General features: G+C 40.5%; 1 protein-coding gene across 2 annotated transcripts in view; it reads left to right on the forward strand.

Annotated features, from left to right (window-relative positions):
- The first annotated feature begins 7153 nt into the window (after positions 1–7153).
- The window catches only part of GOLM2 (golgi membrane protein 2), a 104118-nt gene continuing 91311 nt past the window's right edge, over positions 7154–19960 (forward strand). For both annotated transcript variants that reach the window (XM_025998624.2, XM_025998625.2), the window contains exon 1: positions 7154–7896. In XM_025998624.2, coding sequence (XP_025854409.1) covers positions 7570–7896 — 327 coding nt within the window. In that variant the 5' untranslated portion in view covers positions 7154–7569. The remainder of the gene's footprint in view (positions 7897–19960) is intronic.

Genomic DNA, 19960 nt, shown 5'->3' on the forward strand with positions numbered 1-19960 from the left:
AAGGGCTCCTTTGTCCCTGGAGAGGCAATGCTACCTCTCTCAGATGTGCTCCAAGAAAGGGGAACTGTCTCTCTCAGTGTGTCCCAGGGGATCATCAGATTGCATCTTCTACCCCCAGGTTGTGTGCAGTGCACTGCAGTGCCCACTGGCTTTTCACCTGCCAAACCACAGACCTCTAAAACTCCAGTCTTTGAGCCCTGTGGTTGTAAAAATTCACAAAAATCAGTCCCTCATTTTCCCAGTCAATGGTTTTGGGGAAGTGTTTTTGTGTGTGTGTGTATGTGTGTGTGTGTGTGTGTGTGTGTGTGCGTGCGCGTGCGCGCGCAATCCTCCACACTCTCCTTTCTCTCTCTCTCTCTCTCTCTCTCTCTCTCCTGTCTCTGAGACCAGGGCTCCCTCCCCTCCACGGCACCTCTGATCAGCTTCTCCCTCAAGTCACATCTCCTCATCTTCTATCTTCCGTGATGTGACCTCTTCTCTCCCTCTAGTTGTGCAGATTGTTCTGCCAATGCTTGGATCAATTTCTTGGGTATTCAGAATGATTTGATACTTATCTAGGTAGGTTCAGGGACCAGGCAAGCTAAAGGTCCTCCTTCTACTCCATCATCTTAGCTCCTCCTCACTATGGTACAAATATTAATTCACTTAATTCACACAATAGCCTTATAAGATAGGCATTATTATTATCCCCATTTGTGACAGAATTTGTTCTTGCTTCCCTATACTTTTCCTTCTTCTTAAAAGTTGAAGGTAGGTAGGGTGGTGCCCTTCTTGCTTTCTGTTTCCTGGATCAAGAAAGTCCTGTCTGGAAGCAAAGATGAGATCTGTACCATAGGGATGATGACAGTGAGTTCAAAGAAGCCTGCCGTATCAGTCCTGGAATGTGTCTGGATATATTTTATGTGAGAGAGAGAAAAAAAATCCTATTTTGTTCAAGTTATTTTTCCCCCTTTAGGAGCCAAACTTAATCCTAATTGATATGCCATTGTGGAAACAGGAAACCTGGGGTACTTAAGTATCTTGCCTTATGTTACAAAATTAATAAGAGGCAGAGATTTTAACTCACATATTCTTACTCTAGGGCCCACATTACCCCTACGGTAATTTCCATAGGAAATGGGTAATATAGGGAAATAACAAAAGTGTGTTCTCTTCACTAGTATTAGTTGTTGGTTGCCATGGGAATGGGGCCTTGCATTCAGAAGGTAGTCCTCTTCAACTGAGGCAATTCTGAAGAGGGCTGACAGCTGAAGGCTCTCTGTTGGCAGCACTCCAGCAGTTGGGGGAATGAGTCCTTCATGCCTGAAAGGAGATTTGGGTTGCACATCATAGCATCCACCTCCCATGCATGACATCATACCTCTTCCTATGTCTGTGGACAAATTACTGATTGATCTTAGCATTTTTCCTGACTTAGCCAAGATACACTTTCTCAATTTTTAAAAATACAGTAATTCAGGCATTTTACTAATTGACTAGAGTTAGCACACAGCCTATTGGCCCTTCCCTGCTAGCTGTTCAAAATCTGGTCGATGTGGGGTATAAAGGCTGGGACCCCTCCAATTCATGAAACTCTGAAGGGCCACCTGAGCTTCAGACGTTACAGGAAACTGGCTGAGGCTTTCGCTGAGACTGCATAGCATTCCAATTCTATCTCTACCAATATTGTTTTCCATTATGTTTCCTACTATGAATCTCCATCTCAGAGCCTATTTCTTGGGGAACCCAACTTTTAACACAATGTCTTTATTCACTTATTAATTGTTATTAATTGGAAGGAAGATAATACATCTCAAGAAAAAGAAAATTCAGTTGTAGCTAACATTATTTGTTTTGGTCTTCCCAATATTCTTTCTGTTTCTTGGTATTAGATTGACCATTGGCGGGATCCCTGGGTGGCGCAGCGGTTTGGCGCCTGCCTTTGGCCCAGGGCGCGATCCTGGAGACCCGGGATCGAGTCCCACGTCTGGCTCTCGGTGCATGGAGCTTGCTTCTCTCTCTGCCTGTGTCTCTGCCTCTCTCTCTCTCTCTCTGTATGACTATCATAAATAAATAAATTAATTAAAAAAAAAACAGAATTCTCTTTAAAAAAAAAAAAAAAGATTGACCATTGGCCATACAGAAGTGTTTTATGCTGGGCCAGTCAATACCTTACCTCCCTGGCCTCAGTGATGGATATAAATGGTGTGTAATGACCTGGCTTGGACAACTAGAATCCTTCCCTGGTAATTTTTGTACTGGAAGCTAGAAGCTCAACCTCCCTTGCTACTCAGATCATGGAACTAGCAGGATGTGACCCTGGGAATTATGGGGTCATACTTCTTGTCTGCAAAGAAAAGCACCATCTGAAAAAAGAAGGAATAAAGCCAAGCAGAGGGGAAAGTGTTGCTTTTCCAATATTAACATGAACTGTCCTAGTATGCTTCCAAGATATATATAATTATACATATATAATTTTTTGCTTAAAAAAGTTTTGGAATTTTTTTCATTTGCAATGGAAAGAACTTGCCTAACAAATTTATGTATTTTGTATTTCTATGAGCTGCACGTTCCCTAACATAGTCCTATTGATGTCATAAACATTGAGAAATAATGGGGCACCTGCCTGGCTCAGTTGGTAAAGTGTGCAACTCTTGATCTTAGGGTTATGAGGTCAAGCCCCACATTGGGTGTAGAGATTGCTGAAAAATAAAATTTTAAATAAATAGTGGAGCACCTGGGTGGCTCAGTTGATTAAGTGTCTGACTCTTGGTTTTGGCCAGAGTTGTGATCTCAGGGTCATGGAGTTGAGCCCTGAGTTAGGCTCTGTGCTCAGCACAGGATCTACTTTAAATTCTTTCCCCCTCCACCTCCCCACCCCCTCTTCCTTGCCCTCCATTGTTCTTTCTCTTTCTCTCATAAATAAATAAATAAATAAATAAATAAATAAATAAATAAATAAATAAATAAATCTTAAAAAAAATATTTGGGTGCCTGGGTGGCTTAATTGACTGAGCGTTTGCCTTCAGCTCAGGTCATGATCCCAGGGTCCTGGGATCAAGCCCAAGTCAGGCTCCCTGCTCTTCAGGGAGTCTACTTCTGTCTCTCTGTCTGCCTGTCCCACTCCCTCTGCTTGTTCTCTCTCTCTCTCTGTCAAATAAATAAATGAAATCTTTGTTTAAAAAAATAAACATTGAGGAATAAGCTATAAAATATTCCACTCGTCTGTTCAATTGCAGCATATGAAGTTTTTTCTTTTTTTTTTTTTTTTAAGATTTTTAAATTATTTATTTAAATACACAGAGAGGAGAGAGAGAGGCAGAGACACAGGCAGAGGGAGAAGCAGACTCCATGCAGGGAGTCCTGACTCGATCCCTGGTCTCCAGGATCACACCCGGGGCTGAAGGCGGCGCTAAACCGCTGAGCCACCTGGGCTGCCCAGTTTTTTTCTTTTTATTTATTTATTTATTTATTTATTTATTTATTTATTTATTTATTTATTTATTAAAAGGGAAGTCTTTTTTTTTTTAAATTTTTATTTATTTATGATAGTCACAGAGAGAGAGAGAGACGCAGAGACACAGGCAGAGGGAGAAGCAGGCTCCATGCACCGGGAGCCTGACGTGGGATTCAATCCCGGGGGCTCCAGGATCGCGCCCTGGGCCAAAGGCAGGCGCCAAACCGCTGCGCCACCCAGGGATCCCAGTTTTTTTCTTTTTAAAAAAAGATTTATTTACTTATTTTTAAATTTTATTTACTTATTTATGAGAGACAGAGAGAGAGCGAGAAGAGGCAGAGACACAGGCAGAGGGAGAAGCAGGCTCCATGCAGAGAGCCTGACGCGGGACTCGATTCCGGGTCTCCAGGATCTCGGGCTGCAGGCGGTGCTAAACCGCTATGTCACCCGGGCTGCCCAAAGAAAACTCCATTTAAGTGCAAAATTCCGGTTGTTCAATCTCCCTTGCCCCTTTATAGAAGATGTTCACCCCTCAAAGAAATCTTTTTTGTTTTTTTAAAGATTTTATTTATTTGAGAGAGAGCATGCATAAGCAGGAGGAGGAGCAGGGGGGAAGGGAGAGGGAAGGAGAGAGGCTCGCAGACTCCATGCTGAGTGTGGAGCCTGAGGTGGGGCTCCATCCAATGACCCCGACACCATGACCTGAACTGAAACCAAGAGTCAGATATTCAACTGACTGAGCCACCCAGGTGCCCCTACCCCTCAAATAAATCTGAAAACACTCTTTCTCTGTGATTATTATGCCTTTCCAGCTATGTGAGTATCTTAGTGTACACATGATAACATAAAAGATATCCCAAAAGATAGAAACTGATGCTTTAAAAATAATTTTTAGAGGGACGCCTGGGTGGCTCAGTGGTTGAGCGTCTGCCTTTAGCTCAGGGCGTGATCCTGGAGTCCCAGAATTGAGTCCCACATCAGGCTTCCTGCACGGAGCCTGCTTCTCCCCCTGCCTATGTTTCTTCCTCTCTCTCTCTCTCTCTCTGTGTCTCTCATGAATAAATAAATAAATAAATAAATAAATAAATAAATAAAACCTTAAAAATACATTTTAGATAGTTTTAGAAATACAGAAAAGCAGTGAAAATAATAGAATTCCCACATATCCCCCCGTCCAATCTCCCCTATTATAAACACCCTATATGATCATGGTACATTTGTGACAATCAATTAATATATTGTTATTAACATCCATATTTTATTCAGATTTCCTTTTTTTAAAAGATTTTATTTTGTAGGCATTTTGTAGAATGTGCCTCAACTGGAATTTGTGTGATATATTTTCTCATGATTAGGCTAGAGTTATGAGGTTTGGGATGGAAGACCAAAAGTGCTGCTCTAATCACACCATATGAAGGATACATATTAATAACATGACTTATCAGTGTTCTTGTTAAAGTTGATCATCTGGCTTAAGGATTGACTTTTACTTCTATTTGTTTAATGCCTAACCCAGAACCATCTTTAGGAGATCACTTATACACTGTCTTGATGATATGTGGATTGGGTTCTCCCAGTAGGGAGAATAGTTTGAAGAGGTAACCACTAAAGTAGAATAAAGATATTTTCACTGGGGGAAGAGTGGAAAGAGGATTGGCTTTCAAGATTCAGTCCTGCCATCTGCTAGACACGTTACTTTGGGCAAGTTACTTCTGCATCTGTAAAATGGGATAATAAAATAGTAAGTACCAAATAGTTCTTTTAAGCATCTGCTGAAAAAATGTATGTGAATGTGTTTTATATGATATTAAATTCTTACATGTCAGAATCCCATATAAAATTGAAAACATTTTTGAAGAAGTGACATCTAAGCAGTTAACACTATTCTATAGTTAATTTTCAACCGCTGGCTACACAAAGCAAGGCCCTTATGAAACTGAGTAAAGATACATGGACAGGTCGCCTGGATGGCCCAGCGGTTGAGCAGCTGCCTTCGGCTCAGGGCGTAATTGAGTTCCACATCGGGCTCCTCACGGGGAGCCCGTTTCTCCTTCTGCTGTCTCTACCTCTCTGTGTCTCTCATGAATAAATAAATAACATCTTAAGAAAAAGATACAAGGACAGGCTTATTATAGACAGTGATTTCCCATATTTGCCTTGCTCCCTCTTGCCAAAGTCTGCTTCTCCTTTGAGACTGGAGGGGATTTCTTTGACCTTATGAAGCCAGAGCAAAAAGCTTAAGTTTGATGTGGATGAAAGATTAATAATTTTGGCCTTACTTGTTTTTCTGTATCTATGAGAGAGAAGTCCTCACTTCTATTTCTTTCTTTCTTTCGAAATCATCACTTCTTGAAGGTACAGTAATTCTTCCAGGCTATTAATGGGACCATTAGACATCAATTTCACTTTTGAAATGGACAGGAAGCATAGAATAATTATTCAAGGGGATCCCTGGGTGGCTCAGCGGTTTGGCGCCTGCCTTCAGCGCAGGCTGTGATCCTGGAGTCCCCAGATCGAATCCCACATCCGGCTCCTTGCATGGAGCCTGCTTCTCCCTCTGCCTGTGTGTGTGTGTGTGTGTGTGTATCTCATGAATAAATGAATAAAATCTTTAAAAATACAAAACAAAAAAATTTATATATATATATATATATATATATATATATATATATATATATATGACAAATCTTCTTGCCTCAAAGGCACACACTCTGATTTGAATGAAAACACCAACGCTTTTTTATTCTTGGGGTTTTATGGCCATGGAAGTTTGAAAAAGAAAGCAATTCTGTTTCCTTAAACAGGACAGAGCCAATAACGTTCAAAAATTTTTATGCCAGGACAAAGGAAATCTGCAGAAAAAAACAGAAAGGGTGGCAGCTTTTTCCTGTGTCATTATGAATAAACCTGAACATATAGCAATGGTTAGCCTGGCATAATGCAAAGAGCAATGAAATTAGAGAACAGTGTTCTAGATCCAAGCTTAACTGTCTCAAACAAGACTTTGAGAAAGCTTCTAGAACGTCTTTGTGTCTTGGATTCCTCATGTGTAAAACTGTGCTGTTTGAGAGGATAACAGGAGACCAGGCATGCAAAAATAATTTGTAAAAGAGCTACTATTTCTCTAACCCAGAGCGTGCTAGCTGTAACAGCGTTAGTTACCATTCATCGAGGGCAGCCTCTCGGTTTTCTATTCGGAAGCCTAACTCAAAGCAAAAGCAGCGGTGAGTTTAAGAACAGAACTCACGCATTCTGAAGTTCTTGTTTCCTGAAAGCAGTTACCTTGGAAACCAGGATGGCACCACCCCCTTCAGTCGTAAAGCTCAGTTTCTCTTGATTCTTCTTGTAGTGTTTGGGGCACCGCTATTTTAATGGTCTTTTTTGTTTACTCTCCACATCATTAGCACAAACGAGAAAATCTCTTTTTACTGCATCAAGTACGAAACTTTACTAGTCGCCCTCTCTGTCCTCAGCTCACCTACTGTTTTCCCTACAAAACGGTCGCAGCGCAGATGTCCTCAAAGACAAAAAAACTCTCAAGGTAGGGCTGGCACTCCCTAAATCGTGGGTCAAGGGAACCGAGGGGGTAAAAACTGAAGGGATTCGAATTCAGGTGCAAGAGCTAATACAGAGCACCAAAATCAACACAACACTTCCCAGTAGCGATAACACTCGCGAGATAAGAATATAAAGGGCGAGAGAAACTCACTTTCTCGCGAGAAGAGGGGGCGTCGGCGGAAACTAGGCAATGTTCGCCTAAGCGACCCGGACCCAGCCAATGGGCGGGGCCAGAGCTAAACCCGCCCCCTTCCGGCACCTTTCCCCGCCCCCCGACCCTGAGGTGTTGGGCTCCCGGTGCGGGCAGCTGGGTTCTCCAGGTTCCACCCGGCGGGTGCAGGGTCGTTTTCGAAGCTTTGGGAACGCGCTTTGACCGGATTTGAGGAGGGGGGGCGGGGAGGGGCCTGCGGCTTGCGGCCCCGCCCCCTTCTCCGGCTAGCCGGCTGGCGGATTGGCCCGCCTCCTCCTTCGGCCGGCCCTGGGGCCGCGTCCCCCAGGCAACTCAGCTGCTAAGGCCTGAGCTTCTGCCCGCAGGTGTCGGCGGCGAGGCCCGAGGGCACAGCTAGTTCGACCCCATGGTGGGTTTCGGAGCTAACCGGCGGGCAGGCCGCCTGCCCTCCTTCGTGTTGGTGGTGCTGCTGGTGGTCATCGCGGTCCTCGCCTTCAACTACTGGAGTATCTCCTCCCGCCACGTCCTGCTTCAGGAGGAGGTGGCCGAGCTGCAGGGCCAGGTCCAGCGCACCGAGGTGGCCCGCGGGCGCCTAGAGAAACGCAATTCAGACCTCCTGCTCCTGGTGGACTCGCACAAGAAACAGATCGACCAGAAGGAGGCCGACTACGGCCGCCTCAGCAGCCGGCTGCAGGCCAGGGAGGGCCTGGGGAAAAGATGCGAGGATGACAAGGTAAGGACGAGCCCTCCCCTCCCCTCTCAACCTCCATAGTTTCTTTCAGCCCCGGGTTGGGGGGGTTAGCCCGCCGCGGCTGCTTTATGCCTTCCAGGATTGCAGCCCTAGAGGCCCCCCCTTACCGCCAACAATCCTGTTTCTGTCAGACTTTTCCCGGTTTATCACTGCCACGTTCTCCAGGATCTACCAGATGAAACTGGCCATAAGTTCTGGTTCTCAAGAGTGGCCTGTGTGTGTGGATGCCGCCTTTTCACCAAGCTCAGCTGCTGAGCTGGCAGTAGTAGTCATCTGGCCTATGTGGCTGCCTTGGGTTTACAGATACACAGATCTGGAATAAGGATTCCGTGCACACTGATCAATATTAATTTCTTTATTTAAAGACTGGGGCCTCCTCTAACTCCGGTACTTATATATATTTTTTAAGCAGTATGACTTTTCTTGAACTCTGTAGGTTGATATATTAAACAGTTGAAGAATCCGATGTTACTGCCTTTTTTGTGTTCAAAATGTTATGATAAATGGACTCTGGAGCCATATATGGGCCACACTTGTGACTTAGATATAGTTAATCCAAAATTATGTACTCAATTTGAATTAATGAAATTAGCCTAAAAGATAGAATTTATGATTATGTCCTAAGCAACAGAATCTCATGTCAGTGTCCTTATTGTTCTTAAATAAAAGCGAAAATTTTCATGCCTAAGTAGCTCTTGGGGTTGGCATTTTATGTAGATGGAAAACATACAAAGTTTTGATTTAAAAAGTTTAAAGCTGGACTGTAACTAGACCTGCTACTAAATAGTCTTTTTTCTCTCCAGCATATTGGAGTTACATTATTAGTTTATGACTTATGCAACTTCTGTTGGTATGGCAGAGTTTTGAAAAAGATCTGAGTGGGTTAAGTAGATTCCTTTTTTCTGGAACCTTCTTTGGTCATCTTCACATTACTTTTTTGTATGTTCATACTGTAAGTTGTAGTTTTGCATCAAAATCGTTCATCCCTAAGTCATTATAAGTTAAAATCTCCATCAGCTCCAACTTCCTTACTGTTATCTGCCTCCACCTGACTTCTTATTTTCGTACAGGTTGGGACCCTCAGGTAATTGCTGCTCTATAACCTTCTCCTTTTGCCCACAACATAGACGTCCTCTGAGAGGAGCAACAAATCAGCAAACTTATACACATGCTACACACTGAACGCTAAAGACTGAAAAATTCTCCTGGGTGGAGTAGGCAGAAATCTATGAAATTTGGGGGTATTAAAATAAGGTCTATTCAAATTCTCTCCAATCTGAGAGATATGTTTTTTCTAGTCATTAATACCCTAGGTTTCATTTCTTCCATCTAATGATCTGTAACTATCAGTTTCTTTCGGTATATTTTCACTTTTACCTTTAACCAGGTGCAGGTGCACCCATTCTAAATTTTTTTCATTTCTCTATATACCGCCTTCTCCCAACCAACCAATTACTTTTCTTACTTTCACTGGTAAACCACAATTATTGGTCATCTAGAAATGCTTCATCTACTTTTTTTATCATTTCCATCTTACTCTTTTAAAATTCTGCCTGCACATCCTTCTTTCCTTCCCTTTTCTGAAGCTATTCTCTCAGAGGTCACAAGTGACAGTTTTCCTAGTCCAATCTGAACAATTTTTTACTCTCAATCTGTTTAATCTCTTGATAGTTTGGTTCTGTTGATTGTCTCTTTTTAGAAGTCATCTCCTTTCTTGCTTCTATAATATTGAACTCTCCAGATTTGCTTCCTGCCTTTTTCACTATATTCTTTATTGGATTTGTTTGTTTGTTTGCCTCCAGCCCCTTAATAATGAACTCTATTCTTGGGCCTTTGCTTTCGCCTTAGGGTAGTATTTCTCAAAATGGTGTTAAAACAGAATACTCTCCTAGGAATTGTTTATAGGTGGTCAGGATTAAAAAGGAAAACCTTCTTTTCTGGAGATAAATGCTAAACATTATAAGTAGAATATGCTTTTCTTGGAATTTATAATGCCTGGTAGTGTATAAAGGCTCTTGTGGTTGATAAGCCTATTTAATTTTGTTTAGCCTAGTCTCTCAGTTAATTTGATCACAGAGTACTATTTTCATGGCCTACTTGTTATCATGCTAGAGAAGAATCCAGCAAAGCACACTAGTTTGGGAAATGTTGCCCTAGGTATCTTAACTACTTTTGTTTGGATAATTTATGCAACTGGCTCACAAATCTAATCTTACTTGTATGTTAGTTCCATATTTTGAGCTAGCTATAACATCTTTGTTGGAGTACTTGTGCAGGTTTCTTTTGGAGGCTAAGGAGGGGGCTTTGAGCTGTTTATAGGGAGGGTAGCCTTGGTCTAGAGGAGCTATAGATGAAAGTTATCTTTCAGAGATGTTTCCTTTATTGCTGCTACTCCATTGATATCTGGGAGAGTAAGTATATGGTAGCTTAAAAAACATTTCAAGCTTTGAAGACTGGAGATATAGCTTAGAATTCTAACTCAGTTTGTAGCTATGTGATGTTGGGCAACTTATTTAACTACTTTGAGGTCATTTTCTCATCTGTAAAATGGGGATCACAGTACCTACCTGGATATTGTACAGATCTGAGATATTTAAGTATCGAACTTGACACATTGCAAATCATATTGTAGAAAAAACAAAGCCTGAAACTTTCTTATTTTCAATAACTGATCTGAAAATCCCTCTGGGTGGTGATAGTGTTAGAGGAAGGAGAAGTAAATTGCACAATGAAAAATGTTTCTTTCATTTTAAAACAGGCTTGTTCATTTAATGCAGTCTCTTGAGTAGAGGCTCTGCCTTTTAGGGTTTTTACCTACAGACACTGGTGGTGGCCTGCTCATTGTCCATTCACATATGCTTTATTTTTGCAGACCAGCCCTTTTTTGTCTAGTATATATCATTCCCTTTGTGATTCAGGGCTAAGTCCTGATTGGTCTAAACTGATTATGGTAATTTCATTATTCTTCCTAGTGATTAATTTAGGAAGGGGACTATGATGTGGCTGATGAATTGTGAGGGGGAGTTTCCTTTCTCCTTAAAAGAATGGCACTTGCTTCTCTTTAGTATTCTTATCCCAAATCTAAAAATCCCCAGTCTAATCATGAGAAAGCATCAAACTCCAACTGAATGACATTCTGCAAAATACTTGACAGGTGCTTTTCCAGAGTCTCACTTGAAGAGATGATCTTCTTCTGTCAGATATTGTTCCTCCTGCATGTGATACCTGAAATGGAGACTACAAAAGTGCCGGGAGAGTTAGCTAAGGAATGGCTGAGGCACTGAAGATTATAGAGTAGAATATTGTAATAGGATATTGGCACTTGTTATGTGAGATAAAAAAAAATTTACCTAATTGTTTAAGTCAGTCAAGTTAGATTTCCTTAACTGCATCCTAAGGTGTCCTATTAATATTCTCATTGTCGCGGTAGGTAGTGTCTGAGGTGTAGGTTAAATTTTATATGTTCCCAAGGCAATGTGGGCACTGACCTCAGATCTGCATGTGGTTTTGGTGGTTCTCAGGGTTTTTATCTTATGTATCAATGGTGGTGTTTGGATGCCTGACTAGGTACTTCTTTTCTTTTCTTTAAGATTTTATTTATTTATTTATTTATTTATTTATTTATTTATTTATTTATTTATTGAGAGAGAGAGAGAGAGGCAGACTCCCTGCAGGGATCCTGATGGGGGGGGGGGGGGACTTGATCCCATGACCCTAGGATCACTACCTGAGCTGAAGGCAGACGTTCAACCATTGAGCCACCCAGGTGCCCCTAGGTACTTCTTTTATAGTCTTTCGAAACCGTGATCCTATGGAGGCATCACCCCCCATTTACAACTGTCTTTCGGATAGATGTTTCGCACTAAAAATCCCTTTGCCTTGCTGAGCTGCTTTAGTTAGGATATGTGTAGCAGGTGTTGTCAAGGCAGTCTTTGCTCAGGCTATATTTTTCTTTTTTTTTAAATAAACTTTTAGGGATGGCTGGGTGGTTCAGTCATTTGAACTGCCAACTCTTGGTTTTTGGCTGGGGTCACGATCTCTGGGTCTCTCAGGATTAGGATCAAGCCCCTCCTCCAGCTCCAGCTTAATGGGTGTCTCTTTCCCCTTTCCCTCTAACCCTCCCCCCTGTTTGCCACACTCACTCTGGCGAGTAAAACTGTTATTTTACAACAATTTTAGATATATAGAATTACTGCAAAATAGTACTGCAAAGAGAGTTTCCATATACTCCACACCTAGTTTCTCCTATTATTAACATCTTACATTAGTATGGTATATTTGTCATAGTTAAATGAATCCCTATTGATACATTATTATTAACTAAAGTCCGTACTTTGTTCCAGTTTCCTCAGTTTTTCCTAATGTCCTTTTTCTGTTTCAAGATCTCATCCAGAGTACCACATTACATTTAGTTATCATGTCTCTGGAGGCTCCTTTTGGTTGTGATAGTTTTTCAGGCTTTGTTTTTGATGACCTTGACAGTTTTGAGGATTACTGGTCAGATATCCCTCAACTGGGATTTGTCTGATGCTCTTCTCAGGATTCGATTGGGATTATGGTTTTTATGGTATTGAGGAAGAAGATCACCGAGGTAAAGTGTCATCCTTATCATATCATATTAGTGATACATCTCTCAAAATGACTTATCATTGTTGATATTAACCTTGATCACCTGGCTTGAGGTAGTATTTGTCATGTTTCTCTACCAGAAAATTACTCTTTTTTTCCTCTTTTTCCTTACTCTACTCTTTGGAAGGAAGTTACTATGTGGAGTCCACACTTAATGAGTGGGAGCTATACTCCATCTCTTTAAGATCAGAGTATTTGTATAAATTATTTAAAATTCTTCTGTGTGGACCTTTGTCTCTTTTCCTTCATTTATTAATTTACTTGATCATTTATTTATATTAGTGTGGACTCATGGATACTTGTTTTATACTTCAGGTTGTAATCCTTTGCCACTTATTTTTTTGCTCAAATTGTTCCAACTTTGACCATTGGGAGCTCTCTGAGGTGCCTCTTACATCCCTTTGATGTAATACTCATTGCTGTGACATGTCCCTTTCTTCCTTTCTGGCCATACAAGATGCTTCAGGCTCATCTTGTATATTTTGTGCCCCAGTCCTAGAATTAGCAATTTCTCGAAGAAGACTTGGTTCGTTTTATAGGAAAATGGTATTAGAGACGAAGATCTAGATGCTAGGTGTGCTCACTGCTACTGTCAGATGAGCTTTGGAAGTCTAGGAATCAGAAAGGTAATATTGGACTTCTTCCAATTTATTATACTGTCCTGCCATTTTCAGTCTGTTACCTCTGTTACCTGAGTTGTTAGAACACAGAAATAACTTAAGGGAGCTTAAGTTGTCTGGGGAAGTAAGAAGCAAGTCCCACTTCTGTGACATTCCTCATATTTATCTTATTTACCATCCCCCTAAAGGAGTTCCCCCAGAGGGTTGTATTAGTTTGCTAGGACACCCATACAAAATAATACAGGCTGGTTGGCTGAAAATATCAGAAATTTATGTTCTCATAGTTCTGGAGTCTGGGAATCCAAGGTTAAAGTGCAGCAGATTGGTTTCTTCTGGAGCCTCTTTCCTTGGCTTGTAGCCGGCAGCCCTCTTGCTCCTTTGTTATCGCAGAGTCTGTCCCCCCCCTCCTGCCTTTGCACAGGAATCCCTAGTGGTTTTTCCTCTTCTTATAAGGACACCAGTCATAGTGGATTAGGGCCCCACCCTACTGGCTTCAATTTATTTAATCACTTCTTTAAAGATCTTAATTCCAAATAGGTTACATTCTGAGGTACTGGGGGTTGAGATTTCAATATATGGATTTTGGGGGGAACACAGTTCAGCCCATAAGAAGGAGGAATCTATGACATACAGAATGCCTTTCTTTCCTCTTTCTGTCAGAAAGGACCTTTCTGTTTCCTGTGTGTAAGACATTTATCTGACCTTGAATTCTTCGTGCATGTATCTTATATTACAGCTGTGTGGTCCACATGAGCCAAGTCAAGTTCTTGATAATTAAAAGGAGCTGTTAGAATGTAGAGACAGTCCTCCTCCAAATTGTTGTGTTATTACAAATGAAAAAAAAAAAAAGAAAAAAAAAAGCAAGCAAGCAAGCATTTTTTTGAGGTTTGGAGCTGAATAATAAAAAATCTCTTTTGCCTTTAACAACTACAATCTTCCCTGAGGCAGTATATACCTTTGGTTAAATAGGAAAAAGGTTATGTGCCAGAAAGGAGGATGGGAAGAAGGATGGGAAGCATACTACATTTTTTGTCTTTCCCCAAAAAATATCGTCAGAGAGAGTATGTGGTGGTGTGTGTATAAAACCTTGGCACATAGTTAACATTTATTACTGTGGACTCAAATCCTGGTGCTGCCATTTAGGATGTGTGTAATCTTGGGCAAATGACTTAACTTCTCTGTGCCTCACTCTCCTCATTTGTAAAATGAGGACAATAATAATTACCTCTCATTCTTATAAAGTTTACATGAATAAATTTATTAACATGCTCAGGATAATGCCTACCATATGTTAAAAAAAGAAAAGAAAAGAAACGAAAAGGAAAGGAAGGAAGAGAAAAGAAAAGAAAGAAAGGTAGGTTCAATAAGTGTTGTATTAGCTATTATTATTCCATAGCTACATCCTGCTTTTCCAGGATGAAGAGAGTTCCTGCCTTGATCCGGTCCCACCTCCAGCATAACTGCTTCACCCTTTGCCCCTTATTGTTTGATTTTTTTTTTTCCTCCCCTATTTCCTGGTCCATTTTTAGTTAGGCTTAGTTGACACCTCCTATATTTTTCTTAGCTGACTCCCAGAGCCTGCCATTCCCAATGTGATCTGAGGATCAGCCTCCTACAGTTCTTCTAATATGCACATGATAATTCCTGCCTTTGCCCCTGCTTCACTAGTCATAATCTGGCCAAGTTCTAGCTGTCACTTAATTGCGACCTCAAATTATTCATAAACCATATAAAATTCATACTTCTTCTCCATATTATATGTTATATCTTCTTCGCCATGCAACCATTATTAAGACTGAGATTAGAAATTTTGGTGTAATCTTTGATTCCTAGCATCTTATGCTCTGATTGGACATACAGAGGAGTTCCTTGATAAAATTGAGTTAAAAAACATTCTGGTTGCAGAATAGAGAATTTGATTGAAATCAAAACAGCAGGGCAGCCCCGGTGGCATAGCGGTTTAGCGCCGCCTGCAGCCTGGGGTGTGATCCTGGAGACCTGGGATTGAGTCCTATGTCAGGCTTCCTGCATGGAGCCTGCTTCTCCCTCTGTCTCTGTCTCTGCCCCTCTCTCTGTGTGTCTCTATGAATAAATAAAGTCTTAAAAAAAAAAAATCAAAACAGCGGTATTCTCATTCCCCCAGTTTCTATTTCTTTCAGTCAGTTCCTCCCTTTAAGCACATCTGATTTTCCTCAAACCTTCCTTTCAGAGTGGCTATGTCACTGTATTAATTCTGATGTCTAACCTTTAAGGTCTTCCATGGAGTGGCTTCAACTACCTTTTGCTCCCACTCTCCTAACTCAAACTGTTATCCAGACATGTTTTGTTTACTTTTGTCTCCCCACCTGCCTTTCTGTGTCATGTTAATTCCTGTTTTTGTACTTTTGTTCCTGTTGCTTGACTCTCAGTACCTTACCTCTTTTCTGTGTATATATTCTATCTTTTATCCAGCTTTTGATCTATGTCGGGGACTTCTGCCCCAGAGCCTGCTTTTCCTTCCTATACACTAACTACCTTTACCGTTTGAACCACACTGATTTTGTTTTTTGTATTTCACTGGTAACTTCTTATATGTTAATGTTGTCTTTTCAACAAAATTTTAAGTTCCTTGAGGAAGGACCATATTTTAAATCTTTTCCTATAGGTTCTTCATAGTCCATAGTGATGGTACCAAGTGATTAATGTGGACCCTAATCCAATGTCTTGTATCCTTATAAGAGGACATTTGGACATGATTACACAAAGACACAAAGGAAAGAAGGCCATGAGACGATGGAGGCCTTGGCTGGAGTGATGCATCTACAAGCCAGGGAATGACAAGGATTGCTAGCCTAAGGAATGTTACATGCATCCCATCTGTGGAGGAGAGGGACAGATCATTTGTAGGGTGTCAGCTTGTGCTTTGTCCTCAGCTAGCCTTCTATTCCCTCATGAAATGGATTTTTGAGGACACAAAAAGCATGAACCATAAAGAAAAATATTGATAAATTGGACTATCAAAATTAAAAACTCAAAAAACACTATTTTGGTTTTTAATTTTTTTTTAAAGATTTTTTAAATTTTTTTACTTGACAGAGGGAGAGCACAAGCAGGGGGAAAGGCAGGCAGAGGGAGGGGGTAGAAGGAGCCTACTTCTTTGATGTGGGGCTCCACCCCAGGACCCTGGGATCATGACCTGAGCCACCCTGATGCCCCCCAAAGCACTGTTTTTTAAAAGAAAAAGCAAGACACAGATTGGAAGAATTATTCACAATATATTTAACTGACAGAAAAATTGTATCAATATATAAAAACTTCCTAAAACTCAATAATAAGAAGATAACATGTAGGGAAAATGGGTATAAAAGGATTAGGAGGTACAGAATTCCAGTTATGGAATGAATTAAGTCACAGGGATAAAAGTGCAGCATAGGGAATACAGTCAATGGTAGTGCAATAGCACTGTTTGTCAGATGGGAGCTATACCTGTGATGAGCATAGCATAATGTAGAGTTGTCCCATCATGTTGTACATAAAATGACTATAATTAAAAAGACAATACTAAGTGTTAGTGTGGATGTAGAGCAGCTACAATTCTCATCTCCTGCTGGTGGGAGAATAAAATGGTATAACCACTTTGGAAAACTGCTTAGCAGTTTCTATTAAGTTAAATATATACCTACCATATGGCCCAGCCAATCCACTCTTAGGTATTTACCCAAGAGAAATAAAAACATGATCACAACAAAAAGTTTATACACAAACATCCATAGTAGCTATATTCATAAAGGTCTCAAACTGGAAAACCCAAATGTGCATCAGCAGGCTAATGGATAAACAAAATGTGATAAATTTCTGTAGAGTAGAATATTACTCAACAATAAAAAAGAATGAATTACTGATATACCCAACAGCATAGATAAATCCTAAAACCATTGTGCTGAGTGAAAGAAGCCCAGCATAAAACAGTACATACTTAGGATTCCATTTATATAGTTTTCTAGGAAAAAAAAGTATATATATAGTTTTCTAGGAAAAGGAAACTAATCTATAGTGATAGAGAACAGAACCATTGTTGCCTGAGGCCAGAGGTAGAGGAAGGGATGACAAAGGGATGAAAGGAAACTTTTTTTTTTTTAAAGATTTTATTTATTTATTCATGACAGACAGAGAGAAAGGCACAGACACAGGCAGAGGGAGAAGCAAGCTCCATGCAGGGAGCCTGATGTGGGACTCGATCTCGGGTCTCCAGGATCAGGCCCTGGACTGAAGGCGGTGCTAAACCGCTGAGCCACCCAGGCTGCCCCGGATGAAAGGAAACTTTGAGGGGGTGGTAAAAATATTCTCTATCTTGATTGTAGTGGAGGTTACATGGATGTATAAAGCTATCAAAAGTCATCAAAGTGTACGCTTTAAGTATATGTAAATTATACATCAGTGAAGTTGTCTAAAAATAAAAATTAAGCATGTCACAAAAGGAGGTGAAGAAGCTAGTCAGTGCCTTCCTATTGCCCTTAACATAGCCTACAAATCTTTTCACAGTCTGACTCCAGCCTTGCAGTCCAGCATCAAATATGATTATTCTCCCTTTGGTTCCCTCCACTGCACATACCAAACTTTTACATCCTCAAACACTCCATGGTTTTTCCTATTCTGTGCTTTGAAACATGCAGCGTCTTCCATTCAGAAGTCTTCTCATCTTTTCCAAGCTTCTTATTCCTCCAAACCTCTCTCTCTTTCTTTATCTCACTAAAGCCTCATCTTTTTTTAGGACGCAGCTAAAACTTTCTTTCTCAAGAATGTCTTCCCCAAAACCCTTATATTGGGTTAGATCTTCCCCTCATATTCCCTGCTCAATTATAAGCTGTAGAATCATGTCCACTGTATCTGTTTCCATTCTCTTGTTCACTGCTGCATCCACAGTATGTAGCATAGGTACTGCCCCAAAATAGAAACTCAAACATATTTGATGAATAAAGAAATTAAATTAGGGTTAAAAATGGAAGCACAGGATATATAAACATGAATAGGAGAGGGATAGGATGAGAGAGGGATAGGTGTTATTGAAGCCAAGGGATAAAAAGTTCAAGGAAGGACAGGACAGATCAGTATAAAATGCTCAAAAGAGTCAAGTGTAAGAGTGAAAAATGTTAGTTGATGAGGCCTTTGTTAATCATCAAATGAGAAGAAATTTTGCCCGAAGGTGAATTTAAATTAGACATACAGTATTGAAATGATAAGGGGCAAATATCATTTTATATTAAATACAGAAGGCTTACTGTAGATTAAATTTTGAATTCATCCTTAGGGGAAGGACCTAGTTTGCCACAAAGAATCAGACATGGAAGTTAACTGAGGTAACATTGTTCAAAGGAGGAGCTATCTGGCCAGGAAAAAATAGGGCAAGAAAGCTAGATCAAGTTATTTAGGAATCAGAGAACCTTGAAGCCATGGTGGAAACTGAAATTATTGCAAACCTAGTCTGTGCCTACAGGGAACCTTGGACAAAAAAGAAAAGCGGGGACAGGTTTCAAAGATCTTTTTAGTATAGAGTAAGTGCTCAATATATTTTTGTCAGTTTAATATTGCAAGTTTAAAGAGAACAATACTAACAAGACTAACTAAACCAATGTACCCAGGAAAGAAAGGAACCAACATTACTGAATGTCATACTCTGTACTGGACAGGCATTTACATATTTTATTTCATTAATCTTCCTCATTTTATGAGTAAAGAAAGAGGCTTAAGAAAGGTAAGGCAGAGTTCTAAACTCAGGTCTGGGCACCTGGGTGGCTCAGCGGTTGAGCACCTGCCTTTGGCTTGGGTCGTGATCCCAGGGTCCCGGGATCCAGTCCTCATATTGGGCTTCCCGCAGGGGCCTGCTTCTCCCTCTGCCTGTGTCTCTGTGTCTCTCATGAATAAACAATCTTTAAAAACAAAACAAAACAAAACTCAAGTCTGTTTGATTACAATAACCCTTGCTTTTCCCAGTAAACTATATTGCTACACAGTATTTTATACCTATATTTAAAAATATATAAAATTAGGGGCATCTAGGTGGCTCAGTCAGTTAAGTCACTGACTCTTGGTTTTGACTCAAGTCATGATCTCACAGGTTGTGAGATCAAGCTCCACATTAGGCTCTGTGCTCAGCGGGGAGTCTGAAGATTCTCTCCCTCTGCCCTCTTTCTTTTGTGTGTGCGCCTGCCACTCCCCCCCCCCCCCCAGTAAATCAATCAATCAATAGATAGATAGATAATCTTTTTTGAAAAGAAAAAATATCTAAAATTGTATATATAAAATAAGTTATATAATATTATGTAAGAGCAGTTATCTCACCAACAAATTAAATAACTTTTGAGTATTCACTAATGTGTATTAGTTGCCTAGGGCTATAACAAAGTACCACAAACAGAATGGCTTAAAACAACAGAAACTTGGGAACTTGGGTGCTTTAGTCAGTTAAGCCTACTACCCTTAGTTTGGGCTCAGGTAATGATTTCATGGGTCATGGGATCAAGTCCCATATTGGACTCTGTTCAGTGGGGAATCTGCTTGAAGATTCTCTCCCTCTGCCACTACTCCACTCTCTCTTTCTCAGTGTCTCTGTAAAGTAAATAAATAAATCCTTAAAAAAATAAGTAAGACAACAGAAAGTTGAAAAAAATAGAAAAAAAAAAAACCAAAACAAAACATGCTGTCTTACAGTTTTGGAGAACAGAAGGCCAAAATTAAGGTGTTGTCAGGGTCATGTTCCCACTGGAACCTCTAGGGGTAATATTCTAGCTTCTGATAACATCAGGTGTTCCTTGGCTAAT

Source organism: Vulpes vulpes, chromosome 15 (genome assembly GCF_048418805.1).
Source record: "Vulpes vulpes isolate BD-2025 chromosome 15, VulVul3, whole genome shotgun sequence".
Classification (NCBI taxonomy): Eukaryota; Metazoa; Chordata; class Mammalia; order Carnivora; family Canidae; genus Vulpes; species Vulpes vulpes.